The 24,330-nt window shown below is 34.8% G+C and overlaps 1 protein-coding gene and 1 long non-coding RNA gene across 2 annotated transcripts; both read left to right on the top strand.

Annotated features, from left to right (window-relative positions):
- Positions 1–4,750: 4,750 nt before the first annotated feature.
- LOC134251697 (proton-coupled zinc antiporter SLC30A2-like) lies at positions 4,751–15,638 on the top strand. Its single transcript, XM_062734122.1, has 7 exons — positions 4,751–5,380; positions 6,017–6,163; positions 6,349–6,505; positions 10,770–11,106; positions 12,701–12,812; positions 14,073–14,207; positions 15,490–15,638. Exons 1-7 carry the CDS (start codon positions 4,765–4,767, stop codon positions 15,636–15,638), a joined length of 1,653 nt encoding a protein of 550 aa, XP_062590106.1. The 5' UTR covers positions 4,751–4,764.
- A 1,115-nt stretch (positions 15,639–16,753) lies between these two features.
- Positions 16,754–20,034, top strand: LOC134251717 (uncharacterized). The gene is made up of 2 exons (XR_009988800.1): positions 16,754–19,155; positions 19,700–20,034. It is a non-coding gene; the product is annotated as an uncharacterized LOC134251717 (long non-coding RNA).
- Positions 20,035–24,330: the final 4,296 nt, after the last annotated feature.

Genomic DNA, 24,330 nt, shown 5'->3' with positions numbered 1-24,330 from the left:
CACTGCGTAGTTTTTAATTTTTTTTATTCAAATTTGTACAAAAATGGAATTTAAAATGAAAAAAATATTTGTATAGATTAATAAGGATGGTTTTAGAAGAGCAGGTCTTTGAACAACACAGAAGTTTACAATTTCTTAATATTCTAAAAATCTATTATATGCATCGATTGCGATAAAATAAGGCCCGAAAATATATACCAATCCAGGAATATTTTTTTGTTTGTATCATATGTCCTTAAATATGAGTCAAACCATTGAATTGCTTTGGGGTCAAATTTGTAGCAACGTTGCTGTCTAACAATTCTTGTGTTGGACCAGCAGGCCGGTCAAAAAGGAAATTGTTAGACCAATGTAATAAACATTTTTATTAGTACTTAATAAATAGAAAGCTGTTCATCATAGTATAGCAAAAAATGTATTAAAAAGCTATGTATCCCCGATACTTTGATTACGGGGGCATACAAAAAAACAGAGCAAAACTTATTTTATGGGGGTGGTGGTGATGGTGGTGGTGGTGGGGGGGGGGGGTGATAATGCTTCATAATTATATACTTAAATTTCCATACCAACTTTCTATACAAACCAAGCACAGACAAGGTGTAATCCTTCCCCTTTGCTGAAGGAATTGGTTATACAAGTCTACAAATTATCAAGACGTCGGACTACCGGGCTGTCGGACTATCGGACCGTCGGAATACTGGGCGGTCACCATGGAAGGTTGACACAATAAAATAATAGTGGGAGTAAATGTCATAAAGAGTTGACATAATGAAACCGAAGGTTGTCACAATGTAATATTAATGTGAGTAACTGTCATATGGAGTTGACATTATGTATAGGAAAGTTCACACAATGCAATAGTAGTGTGAGCAATTGTCATAAAGAGTTGACATAATGTAAAGGAAAGTTCACACAATGCTATAGTAGTATGAGTTAATATCATGTAGAGTTGACATAATGTAATAGAAGGTTAACACAATGTAATAGTTGAGTGAGTAACTGTCATATGGAGTTGACATAATGTAATTGAAGGTTGACGCAGTGCAATTGTTGTGTTCTGCTATAAGGCAGTGACGGCGTTCCATAGTCAGCATTTGACTCATGATAAATTGTACAATGAAGCGCATTGAAGTGGTAAAATTTCCCATTCGAATGGAACGTTTTGAGCTATCTTTAGAACATTTATTGTCATCTTATGACACGCCCATTTCTTTAGAAATGGATAAAATGATCAATTTGTTTATTCGAATACCTGTAGAACAGGTTTTCCATAAATATAATAGCCAATGAAATTGACGGTCTAAATAAATACCGAGTAAACACGTGTTCGACCGAAACATGTGTTGTGGTAACTTCAATAGACATGATAAGTTCAAAAATATGTACACATTCGTTGCAATTTGTGTTTTACAGAAGCGGAGAGTATCTACCTCTCTCTTCTAATGTTTTTAAAGCTCCATTTCAGTGTAACTCATATCGCTTGTCGCGAAGAATGGGGTGTCCTAAAACTATACGACGAATATTTCTCTCTCGTTTCTAAAATTATGGGCGTGTCATTATGTTGTAATTGACGTTCAAAACATGACTCAGAACGTTTCATCTAAACGGAAATTTTTACCACTTCAATGCGCTTCATTGTATTTGCTGACAAAGTCATTGTATCGACCATAGAACTTACAAAATAATGACTTTAAACGAGACAACTGAAATTCTTGTTTCATCAACTTGTTTGTCAATAATTTACCTCGTTTTAGAAATTGTTCATACGTAGAGCATGCTCTTACATATCGAATCGACTGAGATATATAAACTCCATATGCAGATGATGAAGGTATATTGCCGTATAAGTAAGGGAAGTTGACGATAGAAAAGTTAAAGTCATCACGTTTATCATAGATATGCCAAATTCACAAAAATCAGCTAAACATAGTTTCACAGTTGATAAACTAGGTTCGACTGTAAACTATAGTTTACAAACCGTGAACTATAGTTAACAATTCGTTAACTATAGTTTTTGTCTGTAAAACTATATTTAACGGTTTTTAACTTTAGTTTACGAATGCTAATCTAAGTTTATCTGTCTGTAATAAAACGTCAACAATAAATTTTGTTGATAAACATAGATTCACATCTGTAAACTATAATTTACAATCGTGAACCAAAGTTAAGAGTTGATCATCATAGTTTTACAAATCGTGATACTATATCGTTAACTATAGTTAAGAGTTGTAAACCATAGTTTACAAATCGTGAAACTGTATTTATCAGATAATCTATGTTTTGCAATCGCAAATGATTGTTTTCAGTGTTAAGTATAGTTTACGGTTCTGAAACATATATTATCGCGTTAACCAGCTGCAGGGGCGGATCCAGCAATTTTTGAAAGGGGGGGTTCCAGGTCGGTGCCCCCGACCACTCATGCATAGAATCACACCAAGGCCACTTCAAGTCGGTAGCTACATTTATAAGAAGGGGGACCTCCAAAAAGAGTTGACAAGCAAAAAAAACCCCTATGCACCACACTCTAAAATCTTTTTTGGGGAGGGGGTAGAGGGGGATTCCTGTAACTTTTCTGTTAGGTACATAACTTTTAAATTCTTGAATCTGCGTATTTTCTGGCAAAAAAATATATGGAGGAAGCTACCAATTCAAAAAATTAATAGAACTACAGCAAAAGATTGTTCTCAGAAAAAATTAGCCCCCTCCATCTGCATACTACGGGAACATTTAAACCTTTCTCTTCCTTGATCAAAAATACCTTATGCATACTTCTAAAAGTTATTTACTTCTGAAGATGGTCCAAAAATGGCTAAGCTAAAGTTCCCCGGAATCTTCCTTGCATGCTACATGTGGGTGGTCAGAGGCCATAGCCGGGGTTGGGAAGGCACAGGAAGGAAAGCAAATACGCGAAAATCGACAAATCTAGCGAGCAGAAAGGTCAGAGATTTCAATTTTTTCAAATTATTAGAGTATAAATATCTATATTACAGGAAAAAAATCTCTCTCTCTATCTCTCACTCTATATATTTCTCTCTCTTTTTCTCTGTGTGTACAAAAATAAAGGGGGGTTCCAACCCCCGGAACCCCCCCTCTGGATCCGCCAATGAGCTGTTAACTATGGTTTACAAATGTAAAATATAGATTAACGTCGTTAACTATAGTTTACAGTCCGTAAACTATAGTTTACAAGCGATAAACATAGTTTATCGACTGTGATACTATGCTTAGCTCAATTTTGTGAATTTGGCGTGCCATACATAGAGTTTGGTTGTTAGATTACCAGTAACGTCTTTTTCGAGTAAAATATCCCAATATGATTGAAACAGATGTGTCAGACTCCGTGGAATTTTTTATCTCAAGCCCACCAGCATATATTGTATCGACATAAGAATGAAAATATTACCATTGTTAATTGACAATACGTCGTCGATATATCTAAATGTCGAGTTGAAGGCCACAGCAAGTGTCTTCTTCTCACGCATTATATTTTGCTACATACTAATGATTTTTCATACCAGTATCACATGGATCCGTATTTTCGAGGAGGGGTCACCGTTTTCTAGGGGGTCCAAGGTCACCTTTACTTGGTTTAGTATATACATTAAATAACTCTGCAAATTTCGGGGGGGGGGGCTCTAAATCCCCGCATGATCGGATACCATTCTAAGGGCAAAGGAAGGTATAAACTACAAGAACTAATACCAGAAGTGAGCGACACAAAAAAATCGGCGGCATAAATCGGTTTTTACAATGCATGGATCTGTAGCTCTCTGCTTTATCTCTCCGAATTTTCTCAAGCAGAGAGTACAGTTTTGTGGTTCTGCACTGCAACGTCCCTGTTGAAAGGGGGGGGTGTAAAAATACACACCAGTCGTCTTCAATGCCTATACTATGTCTTCTTTGCAAAAAATTTTGAGGGGTCCAAAATCCAAATATGGTTAGTACACCATAGGCATCGGAAACCGGGGAGTGGGTGGGTAGGGAAGATAATTACGAATGAGTAAAAAAAAATAATGTCATCTTCTCGGGAATCGTTGTGCCAAGAAAGATGAAACTCATGTGGAATCATCGTCAGGTTTTGTAGATTCAAATTTGCTCAAATCACTAACCCGGGGGGGGGGGGGTTAAAGTGGTACCACAATGCAAGTTTTACCTTGGAATATAGGTCTATAGTTAGATTTAAAAATAAAACCTTAATTCTTCTCTAGAATGAGTAAGGGGTTGTACTGTACAATTTATGCATTTAACGATGCTGGACCGATTTTATTTGCTTTTACCTAGCCACAGTACTAGCCACAGTGTCACGGATCCGAATCCCACTGTGGGACGTGTAGAGTTGGTGCTGGCACGAAAAAGATCCCTCCCTGCTCAATGGCCGTAAGCGCTGAATATAGGGAGGACAAAATTTGCAGCTCTCCACCGGAAACTGGTGGTGTCTCCATATGAGCGACAACATACGATCAATCAATCAATCCTAGCCACAGCCATAATACGTGTGCTCATGTGAGCGATGTGGCCCATGGTCATAAGCATCTTGTTCTATTTTTAAATTTTCCTCAGTCTGATTAAAATCAGCTCTTCTGATACTCTGTTGTTTACTGGCGTAGTAACATAGTAAACGTAGCCCATTAAACAGACTGAGTTTTTTCTTTCAATAGAGTTTCTTAACCAATAAGAGTTCTCTCTCTTTGTTGATCATCTTACCGCCGAAACATCATTTTTTCAAAATCATGTGATTGACCACGTGATTCTTATCAGTTCAAAATGGCAGAAGGGTCAAATCGTGGCAATTTGGATGATTTGACCAATCCGATGTCGTCAAAAGAAAACAGTGTTTACAACTTTGTACAATCGACGCAAAAACACACAGAAAACACAGCACGTGATACAAACAACCCCAGGCCAGCTATGGAGATCGGCCCATTTGTCAGTGCTGAGGTCGATAAGGCAGAAGATAGTTATAATGTAGAAACGTCAAATCATCTGTGGCCGAGGGAGGCGGAGCGTGACGATTTATTGTTTCAAGATAGTGACAGCGAAAACGATTTTGTATGGAATAGTGCACGTGATTCTACGATGCCTAAACTCGATTTACTGGAAGATGCACAACAGGAAATCCCCCCGACAGAAATAGGTGATGAAAGAGTCATTAGAAACGATGCTGATTCTAGGGAAAGTGACAGACTGCTGTCCACGTATTCTGATGGACTTTATAGTGAATATAATGGTCATCAGAATGGAACTATGGTTCCACTGGAGGAGGAGGACTCGATGTGGCACTGTCACCAGGACACACCTGCGCAGGTGGACAGGGTGGCCAGGAATCAGTTAATAGCCATCAGTGTTATCTGTGTTATCTTCATGATAGGGGAAATTATCGGTAGGTGTATTGTTATACTGAATGTGTATAAGGTTAGACTGTCCTGATACAACAATTATTTTTGTTCCTTTTTTTTAATTAACTTCATATGCAAATTATAATTTAAATAACTTGTAATGCAAAAGTTGAATTTCATCAGAATTAATAATCATTCTTATGCTTTTGAAATAATAAATGTGTAAATATTATTATGTAACAATATAGTGAGAGGTACATGTATGTTCACTTTATTTGTGCTATTCATAAAATGTTTCAAAGAAAAGCTTGCCCATGCAGACAGTTGTGGTCATGGCCTTAGGCTAGACACTCATGATTGACAAACACACATTTTTTGTGGCAATGCAAGATTAAAATAATATGGCATATGTAAGTAAATTTTGCCAAAAAATGGAAGAATTCAGTTAAATTAATAGCTCAATCTGACTGCTATGCAACATTTATTCTTAGAAAATAATATTGTCATCATAGTAAGATGAAAATAAATTTTATAGTATTTATAATAAATTAACGTAGGAACTAATTCCACTTAAATAGACTACAGCACATTTGGCTGCCAAGAATTTTGGCCCTTATTATTATCATAATATCACTTAAAGTAAACCACCATTTTCTGTGAAGGTTTTGCTCTACTTCTAGGTGGTGTGTTCTCACACAGTGTTGCCTTGTTTACTGATGTTGCTCACCTAGCTAGTGATCTCATTAGCTTCCTCATCAGCTTATTGGCTCTCTACCTCTCAAGAAAACCAGCTTCAAAGAAGATGTCCATGGGATACTACAGAATAGGTTGGTTCAGATAATAGTATTGTTGGAGACCTAGAGTTTTCTTGTCAATGATCAACTTGACCTAGTCTTGTGATTGACACATCATTTATAGACAGTGACCAGTCATTCATCCACTCTAAACTTATATGGTAGACAGTTTTGCAAAAAGATTCCTAGCTTAGAAATTTATTTTTTTTTCCCTATAGAGGTACTTGGAGCACTGATCAGCATTTTGATGATTTGGTTGGTGACGGGGATACTGTGTTACACAGCGGGTAAGAGGATTGTGACAGGAGACTACACCTCTGTCGAGCCCACCTACATGCTGGCTACCGCTGTATCAGGAGTTATATTCAATGTCATGTGAGTATAGACAACTGTTCAGATCTGAAGCATCTCTTATTCAGATGACAAATTCACGACAAGGTCCATTTTACAGTGAGGGATTTTTTACCATCATGTTGTATAATGCAACAAGGATTTTGGTTTATTACATGTATGGTCTCATCGATTGCACAGTTTGCCACATCTCACAGTTGACTTTGAATCCTAGAAATAAAGATCAACCTTCTTTATATCTCTAAAATGAAACATTAGATTATGGAACTCAAGATCCCATATCACTGTACCAGTATATGCATGACATAAAAACAAATCATTCTATAATGGAGCACAGTGTCTTTTTTAATTTTTTCTGGATTTGGATTCTTTTCTGACTAGAGTTTATAAACATGGTAAAGCTATAAAACTGGTTTACGCTTTTTTGTATGAGTAAATGGCGGCGGAAATATCATGTTAAAATTGCTTTTAGCTGTTTTTTTTTTCTAAACATGTTGAAGAAAATTGTTTTGTGATATCAATATCTGAATCAAGAGCTGGTTTCACCATGTTCTCCAAATAAGATTGAGATAACAAATTCAATTGATTTTAAATTGGTTTCCATGCATTATAAAGTATTTGTCTGGGGTTGTTTCTAAAACACACGATCAAAAGGTGTGGCTTTCACTTTTGAAAATTGTTTAAATTTTGCCAATGTGAGGATTACTGTGGTATATTTTTATAAGATGTTGGGTTGGTCTGAGAAAAAGCTCCCCAAACCCTAGTCTTCCTAGCTGGAACTGCTTTAGGGAGTTGGAGAAACAAGATTAAGAATTAGTTATTTAGCATATGTTTGTAGAAGCATTCATGTTATTCTGAAATATTATGAGCTAACTTTTAGCAGTAATGGCTATCTCATAACGATGTATTCAACCAGAAAGCATATACATGTAACTATGTAAGTTTTATAAACAGGGGGTTTATATTTTTGTACATGATTGAATTCCTGTACCTCTGAGATACACAATTACCTGAGGACCAGAATGTGCATTTTACTTTATATCATGTTGGGGAATAAACAATTTGTTGAATGAACTTGGTGAAATCCCATTAGACACTACAGTGTCAGATTGATACATTATGGTAACGTCTGTTGTTTGTAGCAAATTAGTTGAAATTACATACATATATTAAAGCTTGCCATATGGTACATCTTACAACAGAGGAGTATTTAAAAATACTTAAGAAAATTATATATATAATGTTTTTGGATATCTATCTGTATCAATTGAGAGCTGGTTTCACCATGATGTTGAACGATGTTCACTAAATAAAATTCTGACATCTTTAAGATAACAAAGTCAGTTGATTTTAAATTGGTTTCCATGCAATAGAAAGTGTTTGTGTTGGATTGTTTCTAAAACACAGGATTTAAAGGTGTGGCTATCATTGTTGAAAATTGTTTTAAACTTGCATTAAAGAATGTGAGAATACCTGGATGTTTTTTTTTTTTTATCATTTCTACCATGTTAGGTTGGTTTGAGAAAAAGCTCCCCAGACCCCAGTCTTCCTGGAGTTGCTATAGGGAGTTAGAGAAACAGAAATTAGTTATTTAATATAATTAACATTCATTTTATTCTGAAATGAGCTGACTATTCTTCCTCGATACAGAAATATATATATAAACAGTAATGGTTATCCGAGAAAGATGTATTCAACCAGGAAGCAGGTTATTTTTGTACATTTATGATTGAATTCATGTACCTGTGAGATACACAATTACCTGAGGACCAGAATGTGCATTTTACTTTATATCCTGTTGGGGAATAAACATGTTGTTGAATGAACTTGGTGAAATCCCATTAGACACTAAAGCATCAGATTTAAACATTATGGTAGCATCTGTTGTTTGTAGCAAATTGGTTGAAACTAGTGCTAATTGTACATACATATATGTTCCCCAAGCTTGTCTTATTTTATAGTCATATTCCCTGTAAGCGTAATTAAATAAGACAAACTCTATGCATTTGAGACTTTAAAAACGTTTACCCAAAAGTGTACTATTTTCATTCAAATTTTATCATTGCACACTTACACATGTTAATGCATGTGCGTAATGACCATATCATATTGTCTACACGATCTATATATTTTAATATGTTAAATATCAAAGTATTTAATCCTGGCCAAAAGTATAAAAAAAACCCCGCTCATTCAAGTGTATTTTTTATTTTACCTATTTCATGTGCATGCACGTGCATACATGAGTATGGTGACCATACCTTCTTGTAGAAGTCCATTACATCTATCTATGTTCTAAATCTCACCCCATTTGGTTGAAAACCAAGGGAGTTATAGCTATTTAAAGTTTCAGCCAATTAGATTGCAGCGCACGTACACGCACATGTATGCATGTGCATGGTAACCATACCTTCTTGTAGAAGTCCATTATATATATCTATGCTCCAAATCCCATCTTGTTTGGTTGAAAATCAAGGGAGTTATAGCTGTTTTAAGTTTAAGCCAATAAGATTGCAGCGCAAGTACACGCACGTGTATGCATGTGCATGGTGACCATACCCTCTTGTAGAATTCCATTATATGTATCTATGTTCCAAAACCCATCCTGTTTGGTTGAAAACCAAGGGAGTTATAGCTATTTGAAGTTTCAGCCAATCAGATTGCAGCACACGTGCATACACGTGTTTTCATGATAATTGCTATATATCATGTTGTAGGATATCGTAATGCATGGCTATTTTGAAAATTTCAAAGGATTTCGTCAAAAAACAAGAAAGATATTGAGACTTTAGTTTCAGCCAATCAGAGCAAAGCGCACGTGCATGCGCGTGAGATCTTGCTATTTTGACCATGTCATCTTGTCTATACTACTAATATATCCTTACATTATGAGTTTCAAAGCATTTCATCAAAAAATAGAAAAGTTAAGTCAATATACCTTATATTGGCCATTTAACGTGTTGCACGTGCTCGCTCTTGCAAGCACGTGCGCGCAAAATGACCTTCGTTCGGCAAATCTACATAACATCCCTAGTGACCCTAAAAAGGTTTTACCTAAGTCGGATGTGTAGTTTACAAGATCACTCAAAGACAAAATTTTCCCAGGAATAATAATAATAATAATAATAAGAAACAGAGTAAAAACAATATGTTCCCCAACTTCGTTTGGGGAACATAATTACATACATATATTATAGCTAAGTCTTATGATACATCCAACTGCAGAAGAAATATTTAAACAATTGTTTGCATACAGATGTACAGTAGAGGTTTGATTTCCTTTATGTTTTTAAATGAATTTGGCATGAAAACTGTCATTAAAAAATTAAAAGGTATATTGTAATGAACTAAGGTGTGCATTTAGTTAATGTAACAATACATAGTACATGTACTGTCATTATGTGGCAGACCTCTTAAGGTGAATGGTTTCTGCATTCAATTAGTGTTTCTGCATACATTTAGTGCTTCAATGTATAGTTCATGTGGTTCATTCATCTGTCAGAAAAATATAAACTTCATGGTAAAGGGTCCCATCCCAATGTATGTAAATAAAGTATTTAGCTTTCATAAAATTAACTTAATTCTTTGGGGAACGGTTCGACCAGTTGAGTAGACTTAATTGCCTCCTCTATGAATCTGAGCTGTTAAGCTTAAAATTAAAATGGACCTGCTACCTCCATAAGAAATTGCAAACCTTCCTGAAAACATTGCATTTTCCAAACTTTTTGTGTTGCCAGCATGGCATGGCAAATTTGTAGGGATCAAAATTAAATCACAGTCCTCAAACTTTATGAAAAAGCACCTAAAATACATATAGCAAATAGTGTATCAATCAAATTTTCAAGTTTATAGTCATTTTTCTGATAAAAAAAAAGTTTGGAATTAAATATGCCATGATGAAACTGAATGATACACCAATTCCATTTTCTCAGATTTTTGCAGTTGGGTAAATAATATAAAATAACAGATATCACATACAGAGAACTCTCTCTATGTAGATTTAAGTTAATTCAATATATTTACATTAATTCTATAAATATGGCAAGGAAATTAAAGCATGAGTGTTCTAATTAGAATCGTAAATGTACAATAGAAAGGTCTGTCTGATATTATGACTGGATATGATCTTTGTCATTCACATTGTTTATGTGGCATTTTTGACAAGCATTATTATTGGGCCTTGGATTCTGCACATGATCAGTACTTTGATTTTTTGTATCAATTGAATAGCAGTTTTACATACATTATTAAATTCTTTTAATTGAATTTCAATTTTAATTCTTTTTAGAATGGGAGTCGTTTTGATTTCCCAGAAGTGTGGTTCAGCCACGTCACATCTGAGATTTGGTCATTCCCATGGACACGGCCATTCCCATGGTAACAGACATTCACATGGTCACTCCCACAATTCCCTGACCATAAACAGTGACCGGCCGGACATTGCCTACAGTCCACTACTTAGTCCTGCTAGTGAGGAAGACCTGGCGCTCTCTGGTGATGCAGAAATGGAGAGTCCGGTCACAAAACACGAAAACATTAACATCAGAGCAGCTTTTATACATGTTATAGGGGACATTATCCAAAGTTTAGGCGTGCTCATAGCTGCTCTTATTATCAAATTCACAGTAAGTTTACACTCAAATTATCAATCAGATCTCATCATATTTATATACCTATAAAGGGAAAAAAGAATTTGATCTTCCACAAATTTTCAGTTCAAGAGAGTATTTGTCATTTTCCCCCTGGATATAAGAAGATAAGAAACAGCTTTTATAAGTAAATTTAAATAAAATATATTTAAAGCCCCCTCCTTCCCTTTAAACTTTTATTTATTTTAAATCTTCAAAAAAAAATATACCTCTGCTCAAAGTGGATTTAATTCATTTGTGCAAAAGTGCATGCAGTTTCTTAAATCTAGGCAAAGTAAAACACATGGAAGATGCAGTATTTAAATAGTACACATCACATTTATTCAAGATTATTTAAACAAGTTTACAGCGACAACATCTAAAAATGAGAATTTTACACCCATATATTTTTTTTTTAAATTCACTCAAGAAATAATGTAGTACCATTTTCCCCTAGAGAATACCCAGTACACGTAATTTAATGTAGCAGCAGCAAGATTTATCATCATATCTCTCTCATGCTTGAGACTATATATCTACAAATATGAGACAACTACAGTGTATACTAATTCTTTGACAATTCCATGCATTTGACAGTGATCTACATTTATATCTTTTACAAAAATTCTCAGTAACTTCATCCTCAAACTAATTTAAAAAATTTACTCAAAATAGTTTGCCCTTTCAGGTTTTATCTCTAAAGCCTTGTCATCTAAGTAATTAAACCTCTAGGTAACATTCGTTTTGTGGAGATACAGTATTATAAAGTACTGAGTAGTACAATGATTTCACTCTGTGTATGCATTATCGTAACAGATGTTGTTGATTACTGATTAAAAGGTATTTGAATTATACCAGCATAAAGAAAGAGTTTGATCAATAGTTTAAATGATAGTTGTGTTTTACCGGAATCAATGTTCCGTAATATGATGTACTGCTTTTAAAGTTCTGACAGTGGAGCAGATATTGGTTTTCCAAAGAGTACCTAAAAGCACATAGATCAATTCGAAATTATCAACATACACATGTATATGGATTTATAGACTATGCTTTTTTTTAAATCAATGCTTCCAATAAGCTAGAAAGGGGAGAACAGTTTTTTCAGTTCAGATTTCGCTGTAGTTACCTCAGACAAGAGTACTTGATAAAATTTTCTTGAAAACTAAAACTTATCTATGTACACATACAAGTTCTTGTTAATAACTAGGTTAAGACCTTGCTTGGGCTGATACCAATCTCTCGGGCTGAGATCAAAACAGCATTGTGATATTCTATATTTCGCATTTAGCCCATTTTCAAATATGTTGAAGATGTTATTTTCATAACTCGTACACTAATTCATATTGATGAGATTTTTTCAATTTTTAATTATTTCAAACCTTGACCTCCCTATAACATTACTTTAGTTTACTATTCATTATTTTATGTTTACCAATGAGTGTCTAAAAGACCATTCAAAATATTTCATCAAACTTCATTTCACTGTTACAAAATGGTGAGAGATTTTTCTACAGAAAAAAATTCTGACCTTGACCTTTCGTATCCTGGCTGACCCTATCTATATGTTTATCTTCTCTGTTCTATGTTGTAGGATGGGGAGGAGTACAAACTGGCTGACCCCATCTGTACGTTTATCTTCTCCATTCTAGTCATGATTACCACAGTCAAGGTGCTAAGGGACACACTTCATGTGGTTATTGAAGGTAAGATTATATTTGAGTCAATCTGCAAATATTAGCTTACCTGAGCAGAACGCTTGGGAGATTTTCTGGTATATGTAGCATCCATCTATCCAACATTATCAACTCCTCCAGAACCACCAGGATAATTTTAACCTAACTTCTTATAGAGCATCCTTGAATGAACAGAATGGTTATTTCACCAAGTCCTCTTTCAAAAGTGTGTGTGTGTGTGTGGGGGGGGGGGGGGGTTAAGAAATGGTGAAAATTTGGTGGCATCTTCTAAAAATCGTCTGAAGAACTGGGCCTCTGTGAAATCACCAATTTTTATGGAGTTTTAATTTTGTTGTTTTGAGGAAAGAATTCAGGTCTTCCATGATTATTTTTTTTAACTTTAGTATTTTATCTTTTTCACCACATAAATAAATCCCTACAAACCCCTGATAATAATATTTTAAGCTCCTCTGAGATGAAGACTCAAGAAAGCTTTCATGATCGATTTTGTCAACAGTGAACAATGTGTGATTGTTTATTCATGTTAAAATTTCATTGGTAAAGAGAGGGAAAAAATTTTAAAATCTTCCTCTGAAGAGTTGGGTCCAAGTAACTCAGGTGAGTGTTGCTGCCCACAGGCCTCTTTTTATTGATGTATACAGGTCATTAGGGAATACACCATTACATCTATAGACAGAGAGGGGGCCACATTTGCTCTATCTGTACAATTCTGTAATATGTGTAGTTGCAATCTTTTTTATTAAAAGTTTTAAGAAACATTGTTCACATCCCTACTGATTGTAGTGATAGGGTAGATTAAGATTTGGTGACCCATTTACTTTTGTGTACTTATATTTATCTCTACAAAATTTCTGAGGAACACTCTTCATCTCCTTATGGAGATAAGGGAAGACTTGATTTGTTTTAAACTCTGTGGTTTAGAGAGATATTAAAGTCCCAAGGAACAAAATTCATATTATTATGGGAAACAAGATTGCACTCCAGATGACAATAACCTAGTTTACTACCAAGGACTCAGTTATATAAATACCTGCTTATCATAAAGTATCCTGAACAAGGTAACGCTTTTTCTGATAGCTATATAGAATACCAGGTGAAATAGTTTAAACATATAAGAACTTTATTTCTTTACAATTGAAAAGAAAGTTTAAATTGTTTTTTTTTTTACACTGAATTCGAAAAATTAATACACTTCTCATCTCTCCTCACTAATTTCTCCCTTTGTAATTTAATGTAAGAATTTTTCATTTTCCTAACTTTTTTTTCCAGCTGTGCCAAAAGATATTGAATACCACAAAGTGCTCAATGATATCAAATCAATTCCTGGAGTTACGTCTGCCCATAGTCTGGCATTGTGGGCCCTGACTGTGGATAAGAATGCAGTAACAGTGCATATCTCCATTGGTAAGTCTGCGTCAATGTCTCAGTGGGTTTAGGCTTACAAGAAAAGAGAATGAATCTAAATTCACTATTGATTTCACAGCATTGCTTTTAGAAAATCTAATCTGTTCAGGTCTCTATATGATTTTAAAACAAATAAAAAGAGAAATTTGAAAAGATTTTCTACAAGAGAGATGCTGGATTTCCTGATTCCTTAGCTTGTCTTTCATTTTTTGGTGTGTCAACAATAACCATACATGTGAACTCAACTGCTTTAGGCAGAACTCTGCTGCTTTTACACTCCATCTCTTGTCTGCTGCTTAATTATTGATAAATCGACTGCTTTTCTACAAAAGCCATCTTTCACAAACAATCAGTCATAGATCTTGTTGGTTTATAAAATATCATAAATTGGGAGCTTACAAATTCTTGTTTACATAGAAGCATATAGATCTTTGCACCTGTTGTTGTCATGACAACAACAGGTACACGCACAGATCCCATTGTTTACAATGGTAACAATAAATCTTGTCAACACTCACTAGAAAAAAGCAGAGACAGTACGTGCAGTGAGACTCCACTGTATTCTAGACCTTGAATTGGGAGCCTTTATAAAAACGAAGTACTTATATTTTCATATATTAAGTAAAATAGGGAATCGCTACACAAAGATCTCATTTTAATTAGACTGAGTCTTGTCCATGAAGTCAAGTTACAGTTTAACTAGAATATACAAATTTTAAAACAATACCGTCATGTATGGTGTGAAATGATTTAAGGAATCACTGTCTACTTAGTATAGTTTGCCAGGGCATCAACGATAGTGGGAAACATGGGATAATTTGCATAACGGGTGAAGCCCTTTTTGCATAAATTATCCCATGTTTCCCACTATCATTGATGTCCCAGGCATACTATAATAACTAGAAAGTGATTCCTTATATTTCCATTTCATTGTGAAATAAAATTGTAGATTTAGATTTTAGAAATGTAGACATAGATTTGAATTACACGAGGACTCCCATGCCAATTTTAATAGTCCTCGCCCACTGACGTCAAATATACAAAGGCAGCCGCAAGAGATTTACATGCATATTTGGCCTCCTTTATGTCGGACACAGAGACAGATGCGCACCAGATTTGCATGCATATTAGACCTCCATAGCTTCTGACCTATTGACCTGCCTAATTTACATTCAGGTAGAATTATCAAGAAATCAACTCCGCTAACTTTCAAGGAGATATCACAGAGAAAAAAATAGAAATGGAAATATTTATATACATTAGAACTTTAAATGAATTTCAGATGGCTCAAATGATCATCAGAAAATTCTGGAAAGGACTTCTAAGATGTTGAGGACAAAATACAAGTTTATCTTCACAACAATACAAGTGGAAATGCACCGCTCTAGCCTAATGGAGTCCTGTCGTCACTGCAGCATTCCTAATGTGTAGCTAATGTGTAGCTCACTGTGCTGTCATAGTGGAAAACACTAGAGAGTGTTCGATGTGTTATTCCAGTTCCAGGTACTTCTGGGGCTCAAGCAAGGTTTCAGGTTTCCTTTGATTTGTGTAATATCTGAGAGCTCAATTAAAGAATAAGATAGAAAACTACATCCTTATGAGGGTAGGTTTGCACATTTCTTGAAATGATGTCAATATGATCCAGGATGACTTTATTTTCAATGAATTATGGGTAATAACAAGGGCTCAAAGTCATAAGAACATGAACACCAAGGTTCAGTTGATCTGCTCATTATATAATTCAATACCCGGTACATTCCACCGTGAGAATTTAGTACAATTCTCAGTTAATCTTGGACTTTCAGTAAGGCGTGGTATTCTTGATGTTACATAGTTACCGTCTGAAATATACACAGCTTTCATTCACTGTTGAAATATACGTGGGATAGAAAATCTGCGAATGTAATACAGTGTCTCTTTTGGCAGAGAAGTGGGGTTTAAGTCAAATCTCATCATTGTCAACAACAATTTAAAGTTCCTGATGTTATGAATTTCTTAACCAATGAGAATATATTCATCATTTGACAGACGCTTATTACTAAGTGCCGAGAATGCCACGCCTTACTGAAAGTCCAAGGTTAACTGAGAATTGAACTATCTTGTTCAGATGATTATTGTGTTCACCTTAATCAACATGTATAGTAGGTGCTGTGATATTTTGAGTTATCCATCATTGTGATAATTTTTCCATTTTGTCTTCCAAGGTTGAATTACATTTGTTTTGTTTGTTGAGCTTTTTAGCTCACCTGAGCCGAAGGCTCAAGTGAGCTTTTCTGATCACATTTTGTCTGGCGTCCGTCTGTCTGTCTGTAAACTTTTCACATTTTCGACTTCTTCTCAAGAACCGCTGGGCCACTTTCAACTAAACTTGCCACAAAGTATCCTTGGGTAAAGGGAATTCAAATTTGTTCAAATGAAGGGCCACGCCCTCATTCAAGGGGAGATAATTGGGAATTAATGAAAATTTAGTGGCATATTTTAAAAATCTTCTTCTCAAGAACCACTGTGCCAGGAAAGATGAAACTTATGGGGAAACATCCTCATGACCCCCGGGGGTAGGGCGGGGCCAAAATGGCCGACCAAATTTTTACATAGAAATATGTAGGAAAATTCTTTAAAAATCTTCTTCTCAAGAATGACAAAGCCATAATTCATCATATTTATATGGGAGCATGCTCAGGTAGTGTAGATTCAAGTTTGTTCAAATCATGACCCCCCGGGGTAGGGCGGGGCCAAAATAGCCGACCAAAGTTTTACATAGAAATATATAGGAAAATTCTTTAAAAATCTTCTTCCCAAGAATGACAAAGCCATAAATCATCATATTTATATGGAAGCATGCTCAGGTAGTGTAGATTCAAGTTTGTTCAAATGATGACCCCCGGGGGTAGGATGGGGCCAAAATGGCCGACCAAAGTTTTACATAGAAATATATAGGAAAATTCTTTAAAAATCTTCTTCTCAAGAATGACAAAGCCATAATTCATCATATTTATATGGGAGCATGCTCAGGTAGTGTAGATTCAAATTTGTTCAAATAATGACCCCCGGGGTAGGGCGGGGCCAAAATGGCCGACCAAACTTTTACATAGAAATATATAGGAAAATTCTTTAAAAATCTTCTTCTCAAGAATAGCAAAGCCATAGTTGATCATATTTATATGGAAGCATGCTCAGGTATTGTAGATTCAAGTTTGTTCAAATCATGACCCCCCGGGGTAGGGCGGGACCAAAATAGCCGACCAAAGTTTTACATAGAAACATATAAGAAAATTCTTTAAAAATCTTCTTCTCAAGAATGACAAAGCCATAATTCATCATATTTATATGGAAGCATGCTCAAGTAGTGTAGATTCAAATTTGTTCAAATCATGACCCCCAGGGGTAGGGCGGGGCCAAAATGGCTGACCAAAGTTTTTAAAGATATATATATAGGAAAATTCTTTAAAAATCATTTTCTAAAAAATAGCAAATCCATGATTGGTCATGGGACTACTTTTGGATTTAAACTTTACAATAAAAAGCCATTTTCTACTTTTTCCTACCCTTAGTGCTCAGGTGAGTGATGTGGCCCATGGGCCTCTTGTTAAAAATTAATTATATTGATTATTAATTAGTGCTGGTTTTTGCCCCAAAATATTGTGCTTACTTATCATTGTACATGTATACTTTATTTATAATTGGTTGGGTACCACTATTAACCCACCAAATGTGTACCATATTATTATTAAGAGTACAGCCTTGTTCTTTTCAAATTGTTTTATGATTTTAAATTTTAATTATGATTTAAAAGATATATTTTGCTCATTTTTGTGTTTTATTGTAACATTTTGGCAAATATGTACAAAGACTTTTTTATTTTATGTGTTGTTCTGAAAAAGATCTGGGTAAAACTTTTACTGAAAATGTCCCTATTCTAAAATGTGCCATGTCTTCAATGCCAGCTGAATTGAATTTTAGTTCCCTATTTATCCAGAAATATTTGTATGCTTATTGTGGAGCTGTTGAATGCTCAATGTTGAATCACGAGTTCTTTATATTTGTAACAATCTTAATATATCTAGTGTAGAGATATGTTTAGTTTATAATTTATACACTCAATATGAATACATTTTCCATAGCCAAGGGTTTTGGATCCAAAATCTACAACAAAGTAGATTTTGGATTGGAAATCCTTGGCTTGCAAAGGTGATATACATGAAAAGCTTGTATAGATCCATCCCATAGCAGATTCAAAATGTAATCAGACTTAGACACCTTACGAAGTATAAAATCGTAAGTAATTAGTTTTTTTTAATTTTCAAAGTATTTTCATTGAAATTTTAGCATGTAGATTTTTTCATACATGTACTGCAATAATCAGTGTTAACATGCAGTCATTTTGAGCGAATACTTTTTGCATGTGTCTGTACCACAATTTTTAATCTTTGCTAGTCAATAGAATACTGTAAGTCGTTTTAATTTCATGACATTAAAATTTCACAATTTCTTAAAAAGTACCAATTCAAATGTGATGGTTTTAATTTCACATTGCAAGAAATTAATTTTAATTTCTTGTACGCATTTAAACATTTTGAAAAACTAATAACAGCATTCACGATGGGTTTAATTTCGCGGAAAAATGATGAATTGCGAACATAGCAAAATTAAAACTATCGTGATTATTTTCCAATCTACAGTATCTCTCATTGTTTGTTGGGAACGTTGCAGAAAAGGGGACATAAGTTGCTCATGCCAGTTTCTTCTTATTCAATGGTTCATTACTGTATTCAGGTAAACAAAGAAAATATTAACACAATAATATGGGAACATAACAATTATAGTTCACATTAAAAAAAAATTTGTGTTCAATCTGAATTTTATGAACCTTTCCTATAACCTTTGACTGACAGAAATATTAATATCTTTATTGGTATTCTGTATCTATGTGCTTATTTTGTACACCAGTGTCTATTGGAACTAGCTGGAGATCTGTAGCTCTCCGAAAAATATATTGATAGATCGGAGAGCTACAGTGCCATCCATTGAAAAAACTGTTTATTTATTGCGCACAAAAAAGTGCTCGGTTCTTGATTAATTCTTTCAAATTCTTACCCCAGTTGCTAAAAAGGGAAGATTTTAAACAATCCTTTCTCCTCTATCAAGTACTTCGTAGTTGACATCTGAATGAAGCATATTGGACCGTATTATCTTATTGAAACCAAAATGGCAGTATAAATAAGCGAAATGTTCTATGATTACAATATCAGGGTCAGGAGGACTATTAACAACAATTATGAGGAATGTTTGGTTGTGGAAACAGCGAAAGAATATGTTAGGAACACACGATTGGTACCGGTAATATTTTGAGATCACAGTTTAAAAACATGGAGAAATAAATCGAGAACTGAGCGAACTTTTTTGTGCGCAATAGATATACAGTTTTTTCAGTGGGTGGCACTGTAGCTCTCCGGTCTATCAATATATTTTTTCAGAGAGCTACAGATTTGCAGCTATATTGGAACATTCTGTATGATAGTCTTCAATTTTGTGTATTTTATCAGAGAACATCATACGGTTGTTTGACTATTCCTCTCCTTTGTCTGACAAATATCTATAAATAATACAGTTATTCTGTGTTAATTTGCTCATGTATCTTTAATAGTTGTCTTTTATGCCTATCCATATTGTAACATTTTTTTTTTATGATATTCTTTAGTTTTAACAGAGAACATTGTATATTGGTTATATGATACCTTTTATCAAAAGAAACTTTTTGTTCATTCATTAGACTGAAAGGTTCAGTGTTAATAACCAACAGTGAACTAATAAAATAATTTTTTTAAAATATATTTATCAAAAGCCTTATCTTTTGCATAAAGGGAAATACTAACAAGCTAATGCAGAGAATCTGTGTCTCCTACTGAAGGAAAAAAAGAAGAGAAAGTGAAGGGCGGGAGGGGCATAGGGAGTTATGGTACTATAGATTTAATGAAAAAAAAAATCAAAAGGTTCTTTAGATATGGCCCGGAAATGAACATTATACACACACACATACACACAGAATGTATGAATTGATGACCTTGACTTTTTGCCCTCAAAATATTGAAAATAAATAGGGGTCCTCCTTAGGCCAAGGGGAGTTGTGGTATAAAATGTCATAATTGCAAAAGCGCAAAACCCTCTCGAGATAAAGCACTGACAGGAAAGTTAAAACAGATAGAATTTTTGAATTTATGACCTTGACGTTTTGACCTCAACATTAAAAGGGGTCTTTCTTAGGTCATGGGAAGTTATTATGTAAAATTTCATTGCAAAAGCTTAAAGGCTTCTCGAGATATCCCACAGAAAGGAAAGTGTCAAAACGCACATAATTTTTGAATTTATGACCCTTGACCTTTTGATCTCCGAACCAATAGGGAACTTTCTTATGCCATGGAGAGTTTTTGTGTAGAATTTCATTGCAAAAGCTCAAAGGCTTCTTGAGATATCGTGTGGGAACGAAAGCGTTATGCACAGACAGAACTACGGACGGGCGGACAGACAGACAAACCGATATTAATATCCCCCATTTTCAGCGGGGGACAAAAAATAGAAATGGTTTTCAGACCCCAATCACCCACAAGGTTAAAATTAAAGTTCTGAAATACAGGTCACATGCATCCTCTGATGTCATCCAAAATGTGACTGAGCCACTGTGGAATTGGGAAATGGAAGAGAAGGTCAGGGAACAAGAATCCTTTTTAAAAATGGACTTTTTCTACTCCATTCGGCCTCCTCAGTTAAAAATAAAAATTCTGGAACATTAGTCCACATATACAGGACACCACCAGTTGTATTCCCAAAGATGGATTGGTTGCAGTGGTTAAGGGAACCAAGGGCCCACGTTTTACAACGGAATTTGAACTTGGATTGATTGTAACATTTTAAACATTAATGATTCTGTTTAAAATTGCTATCTTACAAATATCTTACAATATTCCTTTTAAAGAGACTCTCAAACCTTTCGTTATATAATAAAAATCAGAAAGTTACAATCAAAATTAATGTTGGCCTTCATCGTAAGTTCGTTTGTAAAACGGGCCCCAAGTTTTGTAGAATAACATCATTTTCAGACTAAAGTTGTCCCCAGTGGTAAAATCAAAATTCTGAAACCTTCATTCACATTTACAGGACACTCAGGCTACTGCGAATAATTTAAGAGGACTTGAAGGAACCAGGTTTTTAGCTCACCTGAGCCGAAGGTTCAAGTGAGCTTTTCTGATCACATTTTGTCCATCGTCCGTCCGTCTGTAAACTTTTCACATTTTCGACTTCTTCTCAAGAAACACTGTGCCAATTTTAAAAAAACTTGATACAAAGCATCCTTGGGTAAAGGGGGATTTAGATTCTTAAAATGAATGGGCCAAGTCTCCGAACATTGGGGGATATATAATCAAGAAAAGACAAAAATAGGATGGGGTCATTAAAAAATCTTCTCAAGAACCACTGGGCCAGAAAAATTGAAACTTGTGTGGAAGCATCCTAGGGTAGTGTAGATTCAAAATTGTTCAATCATGACCCCTGGCGGTTGGGCGGGACCACACTAGGGAATCAAAATTTTATATAGAAATATGTAGGAAAAATCCACAGGCACTTGACGTTACTTATTTTTCTTTTTATAAAAAATATACCCCTTACCTAATAATAAACATGTTTATTATTAGGTAATGGGTATATTTTTTTATTAAAAAAAGTAATGTCAAGTGCCTGTGGGAAAATCTTTAAAAATCTTCTTCTTAAGAACCACAGGGCCAGAAAAGCTGAAACTTATGTGGAAGCATCCTGGGGTTGTGTAGATTTAAAATTGTTAAAATCATAATCCCCGGGGTTTGGGCGGGGCCACAATTTGGAATCCAAGTTTTACCACAACCTATTTAGGAAAAATCTGTTAAAATCTTCTCAGGAACTACTGGGCCAGAAAAGCTGAAACTTACGTGAAAGCATCCTGGGGAAGTCTAGATTTTAAATTGTCCATATTATGTCCCGTGGGGTAGGGTGGGGTCTTATTAGGTATTACAAGGGGGAAATCTTGTTTAGAACAGCATTGTCAAAGCTACTCAAGTGAGTGATGTAGCCCATGGGCCTCTTGTTTTATATTTAAAACACTCGTGTAAATATCTATCTTTTAAGTTGTACATTTTTAATATACATGTCCAATCGTATTTCAAAACATGGAGCACACGGCGGATGTGAGCGGTCAACAGTGGATACTCACTCCTCCATGGCACCTGATCCCATGCACCTCTGATGTTTTGGAGGTCCGTGCTTGCTCTGCTCCTGTTTTGTATTGTTTAATGGACTTTGATATTTAGATACTGTTCGTTATCTCCATATTCTTCATGTATAGGATACTGCAAATTATGTAAATAAAAAGGAGTTCAGGGAACCGGGGTTTTGTTGCCCCCCCCCCCCCCCCCCCCCCCCCCCCCCACACACACACACCTTTGATCCTATTTTGCTCAAAGGGTTAAAAATTTTCAAGGCACCGCCAATCATTCCAGAAGATATGCTGGCTACTGCTTTTGTAAAATATAAGAGAAGTATGGGGAAGGAGAAAATGTAACAGACAGACAGACGAACCATATTTACTTGGACTTTCTTTAGAGAGTGATATAGTTAAGAAAGGAGCATCTCTTTTTCCAAGTTGAGGAAGTAAAAGGTCACAGGCTTCTAACATAGGTTTCATTTGACAATATTATTCGAAAATGAGTTTGAACTGGATATATGAGGATACATTTAGAAATTCTTAGTTTTTTTCCCATGCAGCTTTCATTTTTACCTTGACCTAATTGTGGAATGGACAATCTGGAGCGCGGGTCACTGGAAGGACAGATCCACTGCTGATGAGAGAGGTTATATACTTATAGTTAATTATACCAACTGAATAACATACCCTTCACAATTATTCTCTAGAGTTCCTTTTTTACCCCCAAGTATTAAAACATGTATGCCTTTAAGAAAGCACGGGCATATTCATAATGAATAATTTAAATTATTTATAGCATTTTTCATTGCATTCTGACTTTCTGTAAACTATAATTTATTTGTTGTGTTCTTTGCTGCTGAAAGGATGATGATGTATTAAGCAATGGTGGTAAACCTTGTTTAAAAAATTACCTTTTATCGTTGAAAAGTGCTATTCTTATTGCTTTTAAAAATAATGCACTAAATGCCCATTTATAACTGCTAAATAGCCGATTAAGTGGGCATTAACTTACTTGTATTTACAGCAGAAACCTTTTCTTCTAGCAGAAGTCAAAAGAAATATTTCAGTTAATTTTAAAAATCGAAATTTTAAGCTGTAGATAATATCAAAATCTTTTCAAGTTGCTAATTTTTATTGAATAAGAAATTTTAAATTGGGGAGGCTTTATAAAAGATAATACCATGTGTTCATATACTTTTACACATTGCATTTTTTAAAAACTAGAATAATATATCGCAATATGATCATTTTTAAAATGAGAAATATCATTTGTGATATGAATTGATTGAATTTTATCTTAGTGTATTCTCGGACTGGCTGGGATCCAACCTTTTTAAAAATACATCCTATTTACATTCGAGTGGTAGATGGAGAACATGTAAATTGATAATTATTTCCTCCACACCCAACTTCCAATGAGGTGAGCAGGCATATTCAAGTACATAGTTCTAATCGGGGTTGGGGTAATTTCCCCCTTTTTTCATGAACATAATTTGTGTATTCTGAATTTAGATTGAAAATCTTCATTGAACGTCTTAACCCCCCCCCCCCCCCCGTCTCAATGCTTGATACAGAAAAAGTAACTTTTTCGGAATTAATCAAGTTTTTTAACCCATAGTATAATAACACATATTATTTTTTTAAAAGTATGTTCGAAACAAATGCCTTTCTTGTTAATCCCTTTTTTCAAAGAAATTGCAATTTATTTATTCTGTGTAAAACTAGCTGTATCTATATTAACTCTCCTCTCATTGCGTTTAGGAATTCAATGATTTTAAACAAAATATGACAAGGTTTGCATAAAGAATTTTTAACACTGAATCATTTAATGAACAATCAAATCTATGTTTTTGATGTTAGTAGTACGACTATTTAGATTATATATTCACCTCGCAC

This window comes from Saccostrea cucullata, unplaced genomic scaffold, assembly GCF_032062105.1.
Source record: "Saccostrea cucullata isolate Sc308-1 unplaced genomic scaffold, CSIRO_AGI_Scuc_v1 ctg168, whole genome shotgun sequence".
NCBI lineage: Eukaryota > Metazoa > Mollusca > Bivalvia > Ostreida > Ostreidae > Saccostrea > Saccostrea cuccullata.
Note: the sequence above shows the minus strand (reverse complement) of the source record. Positions and strands in the feature narration are given on the sequence as shown.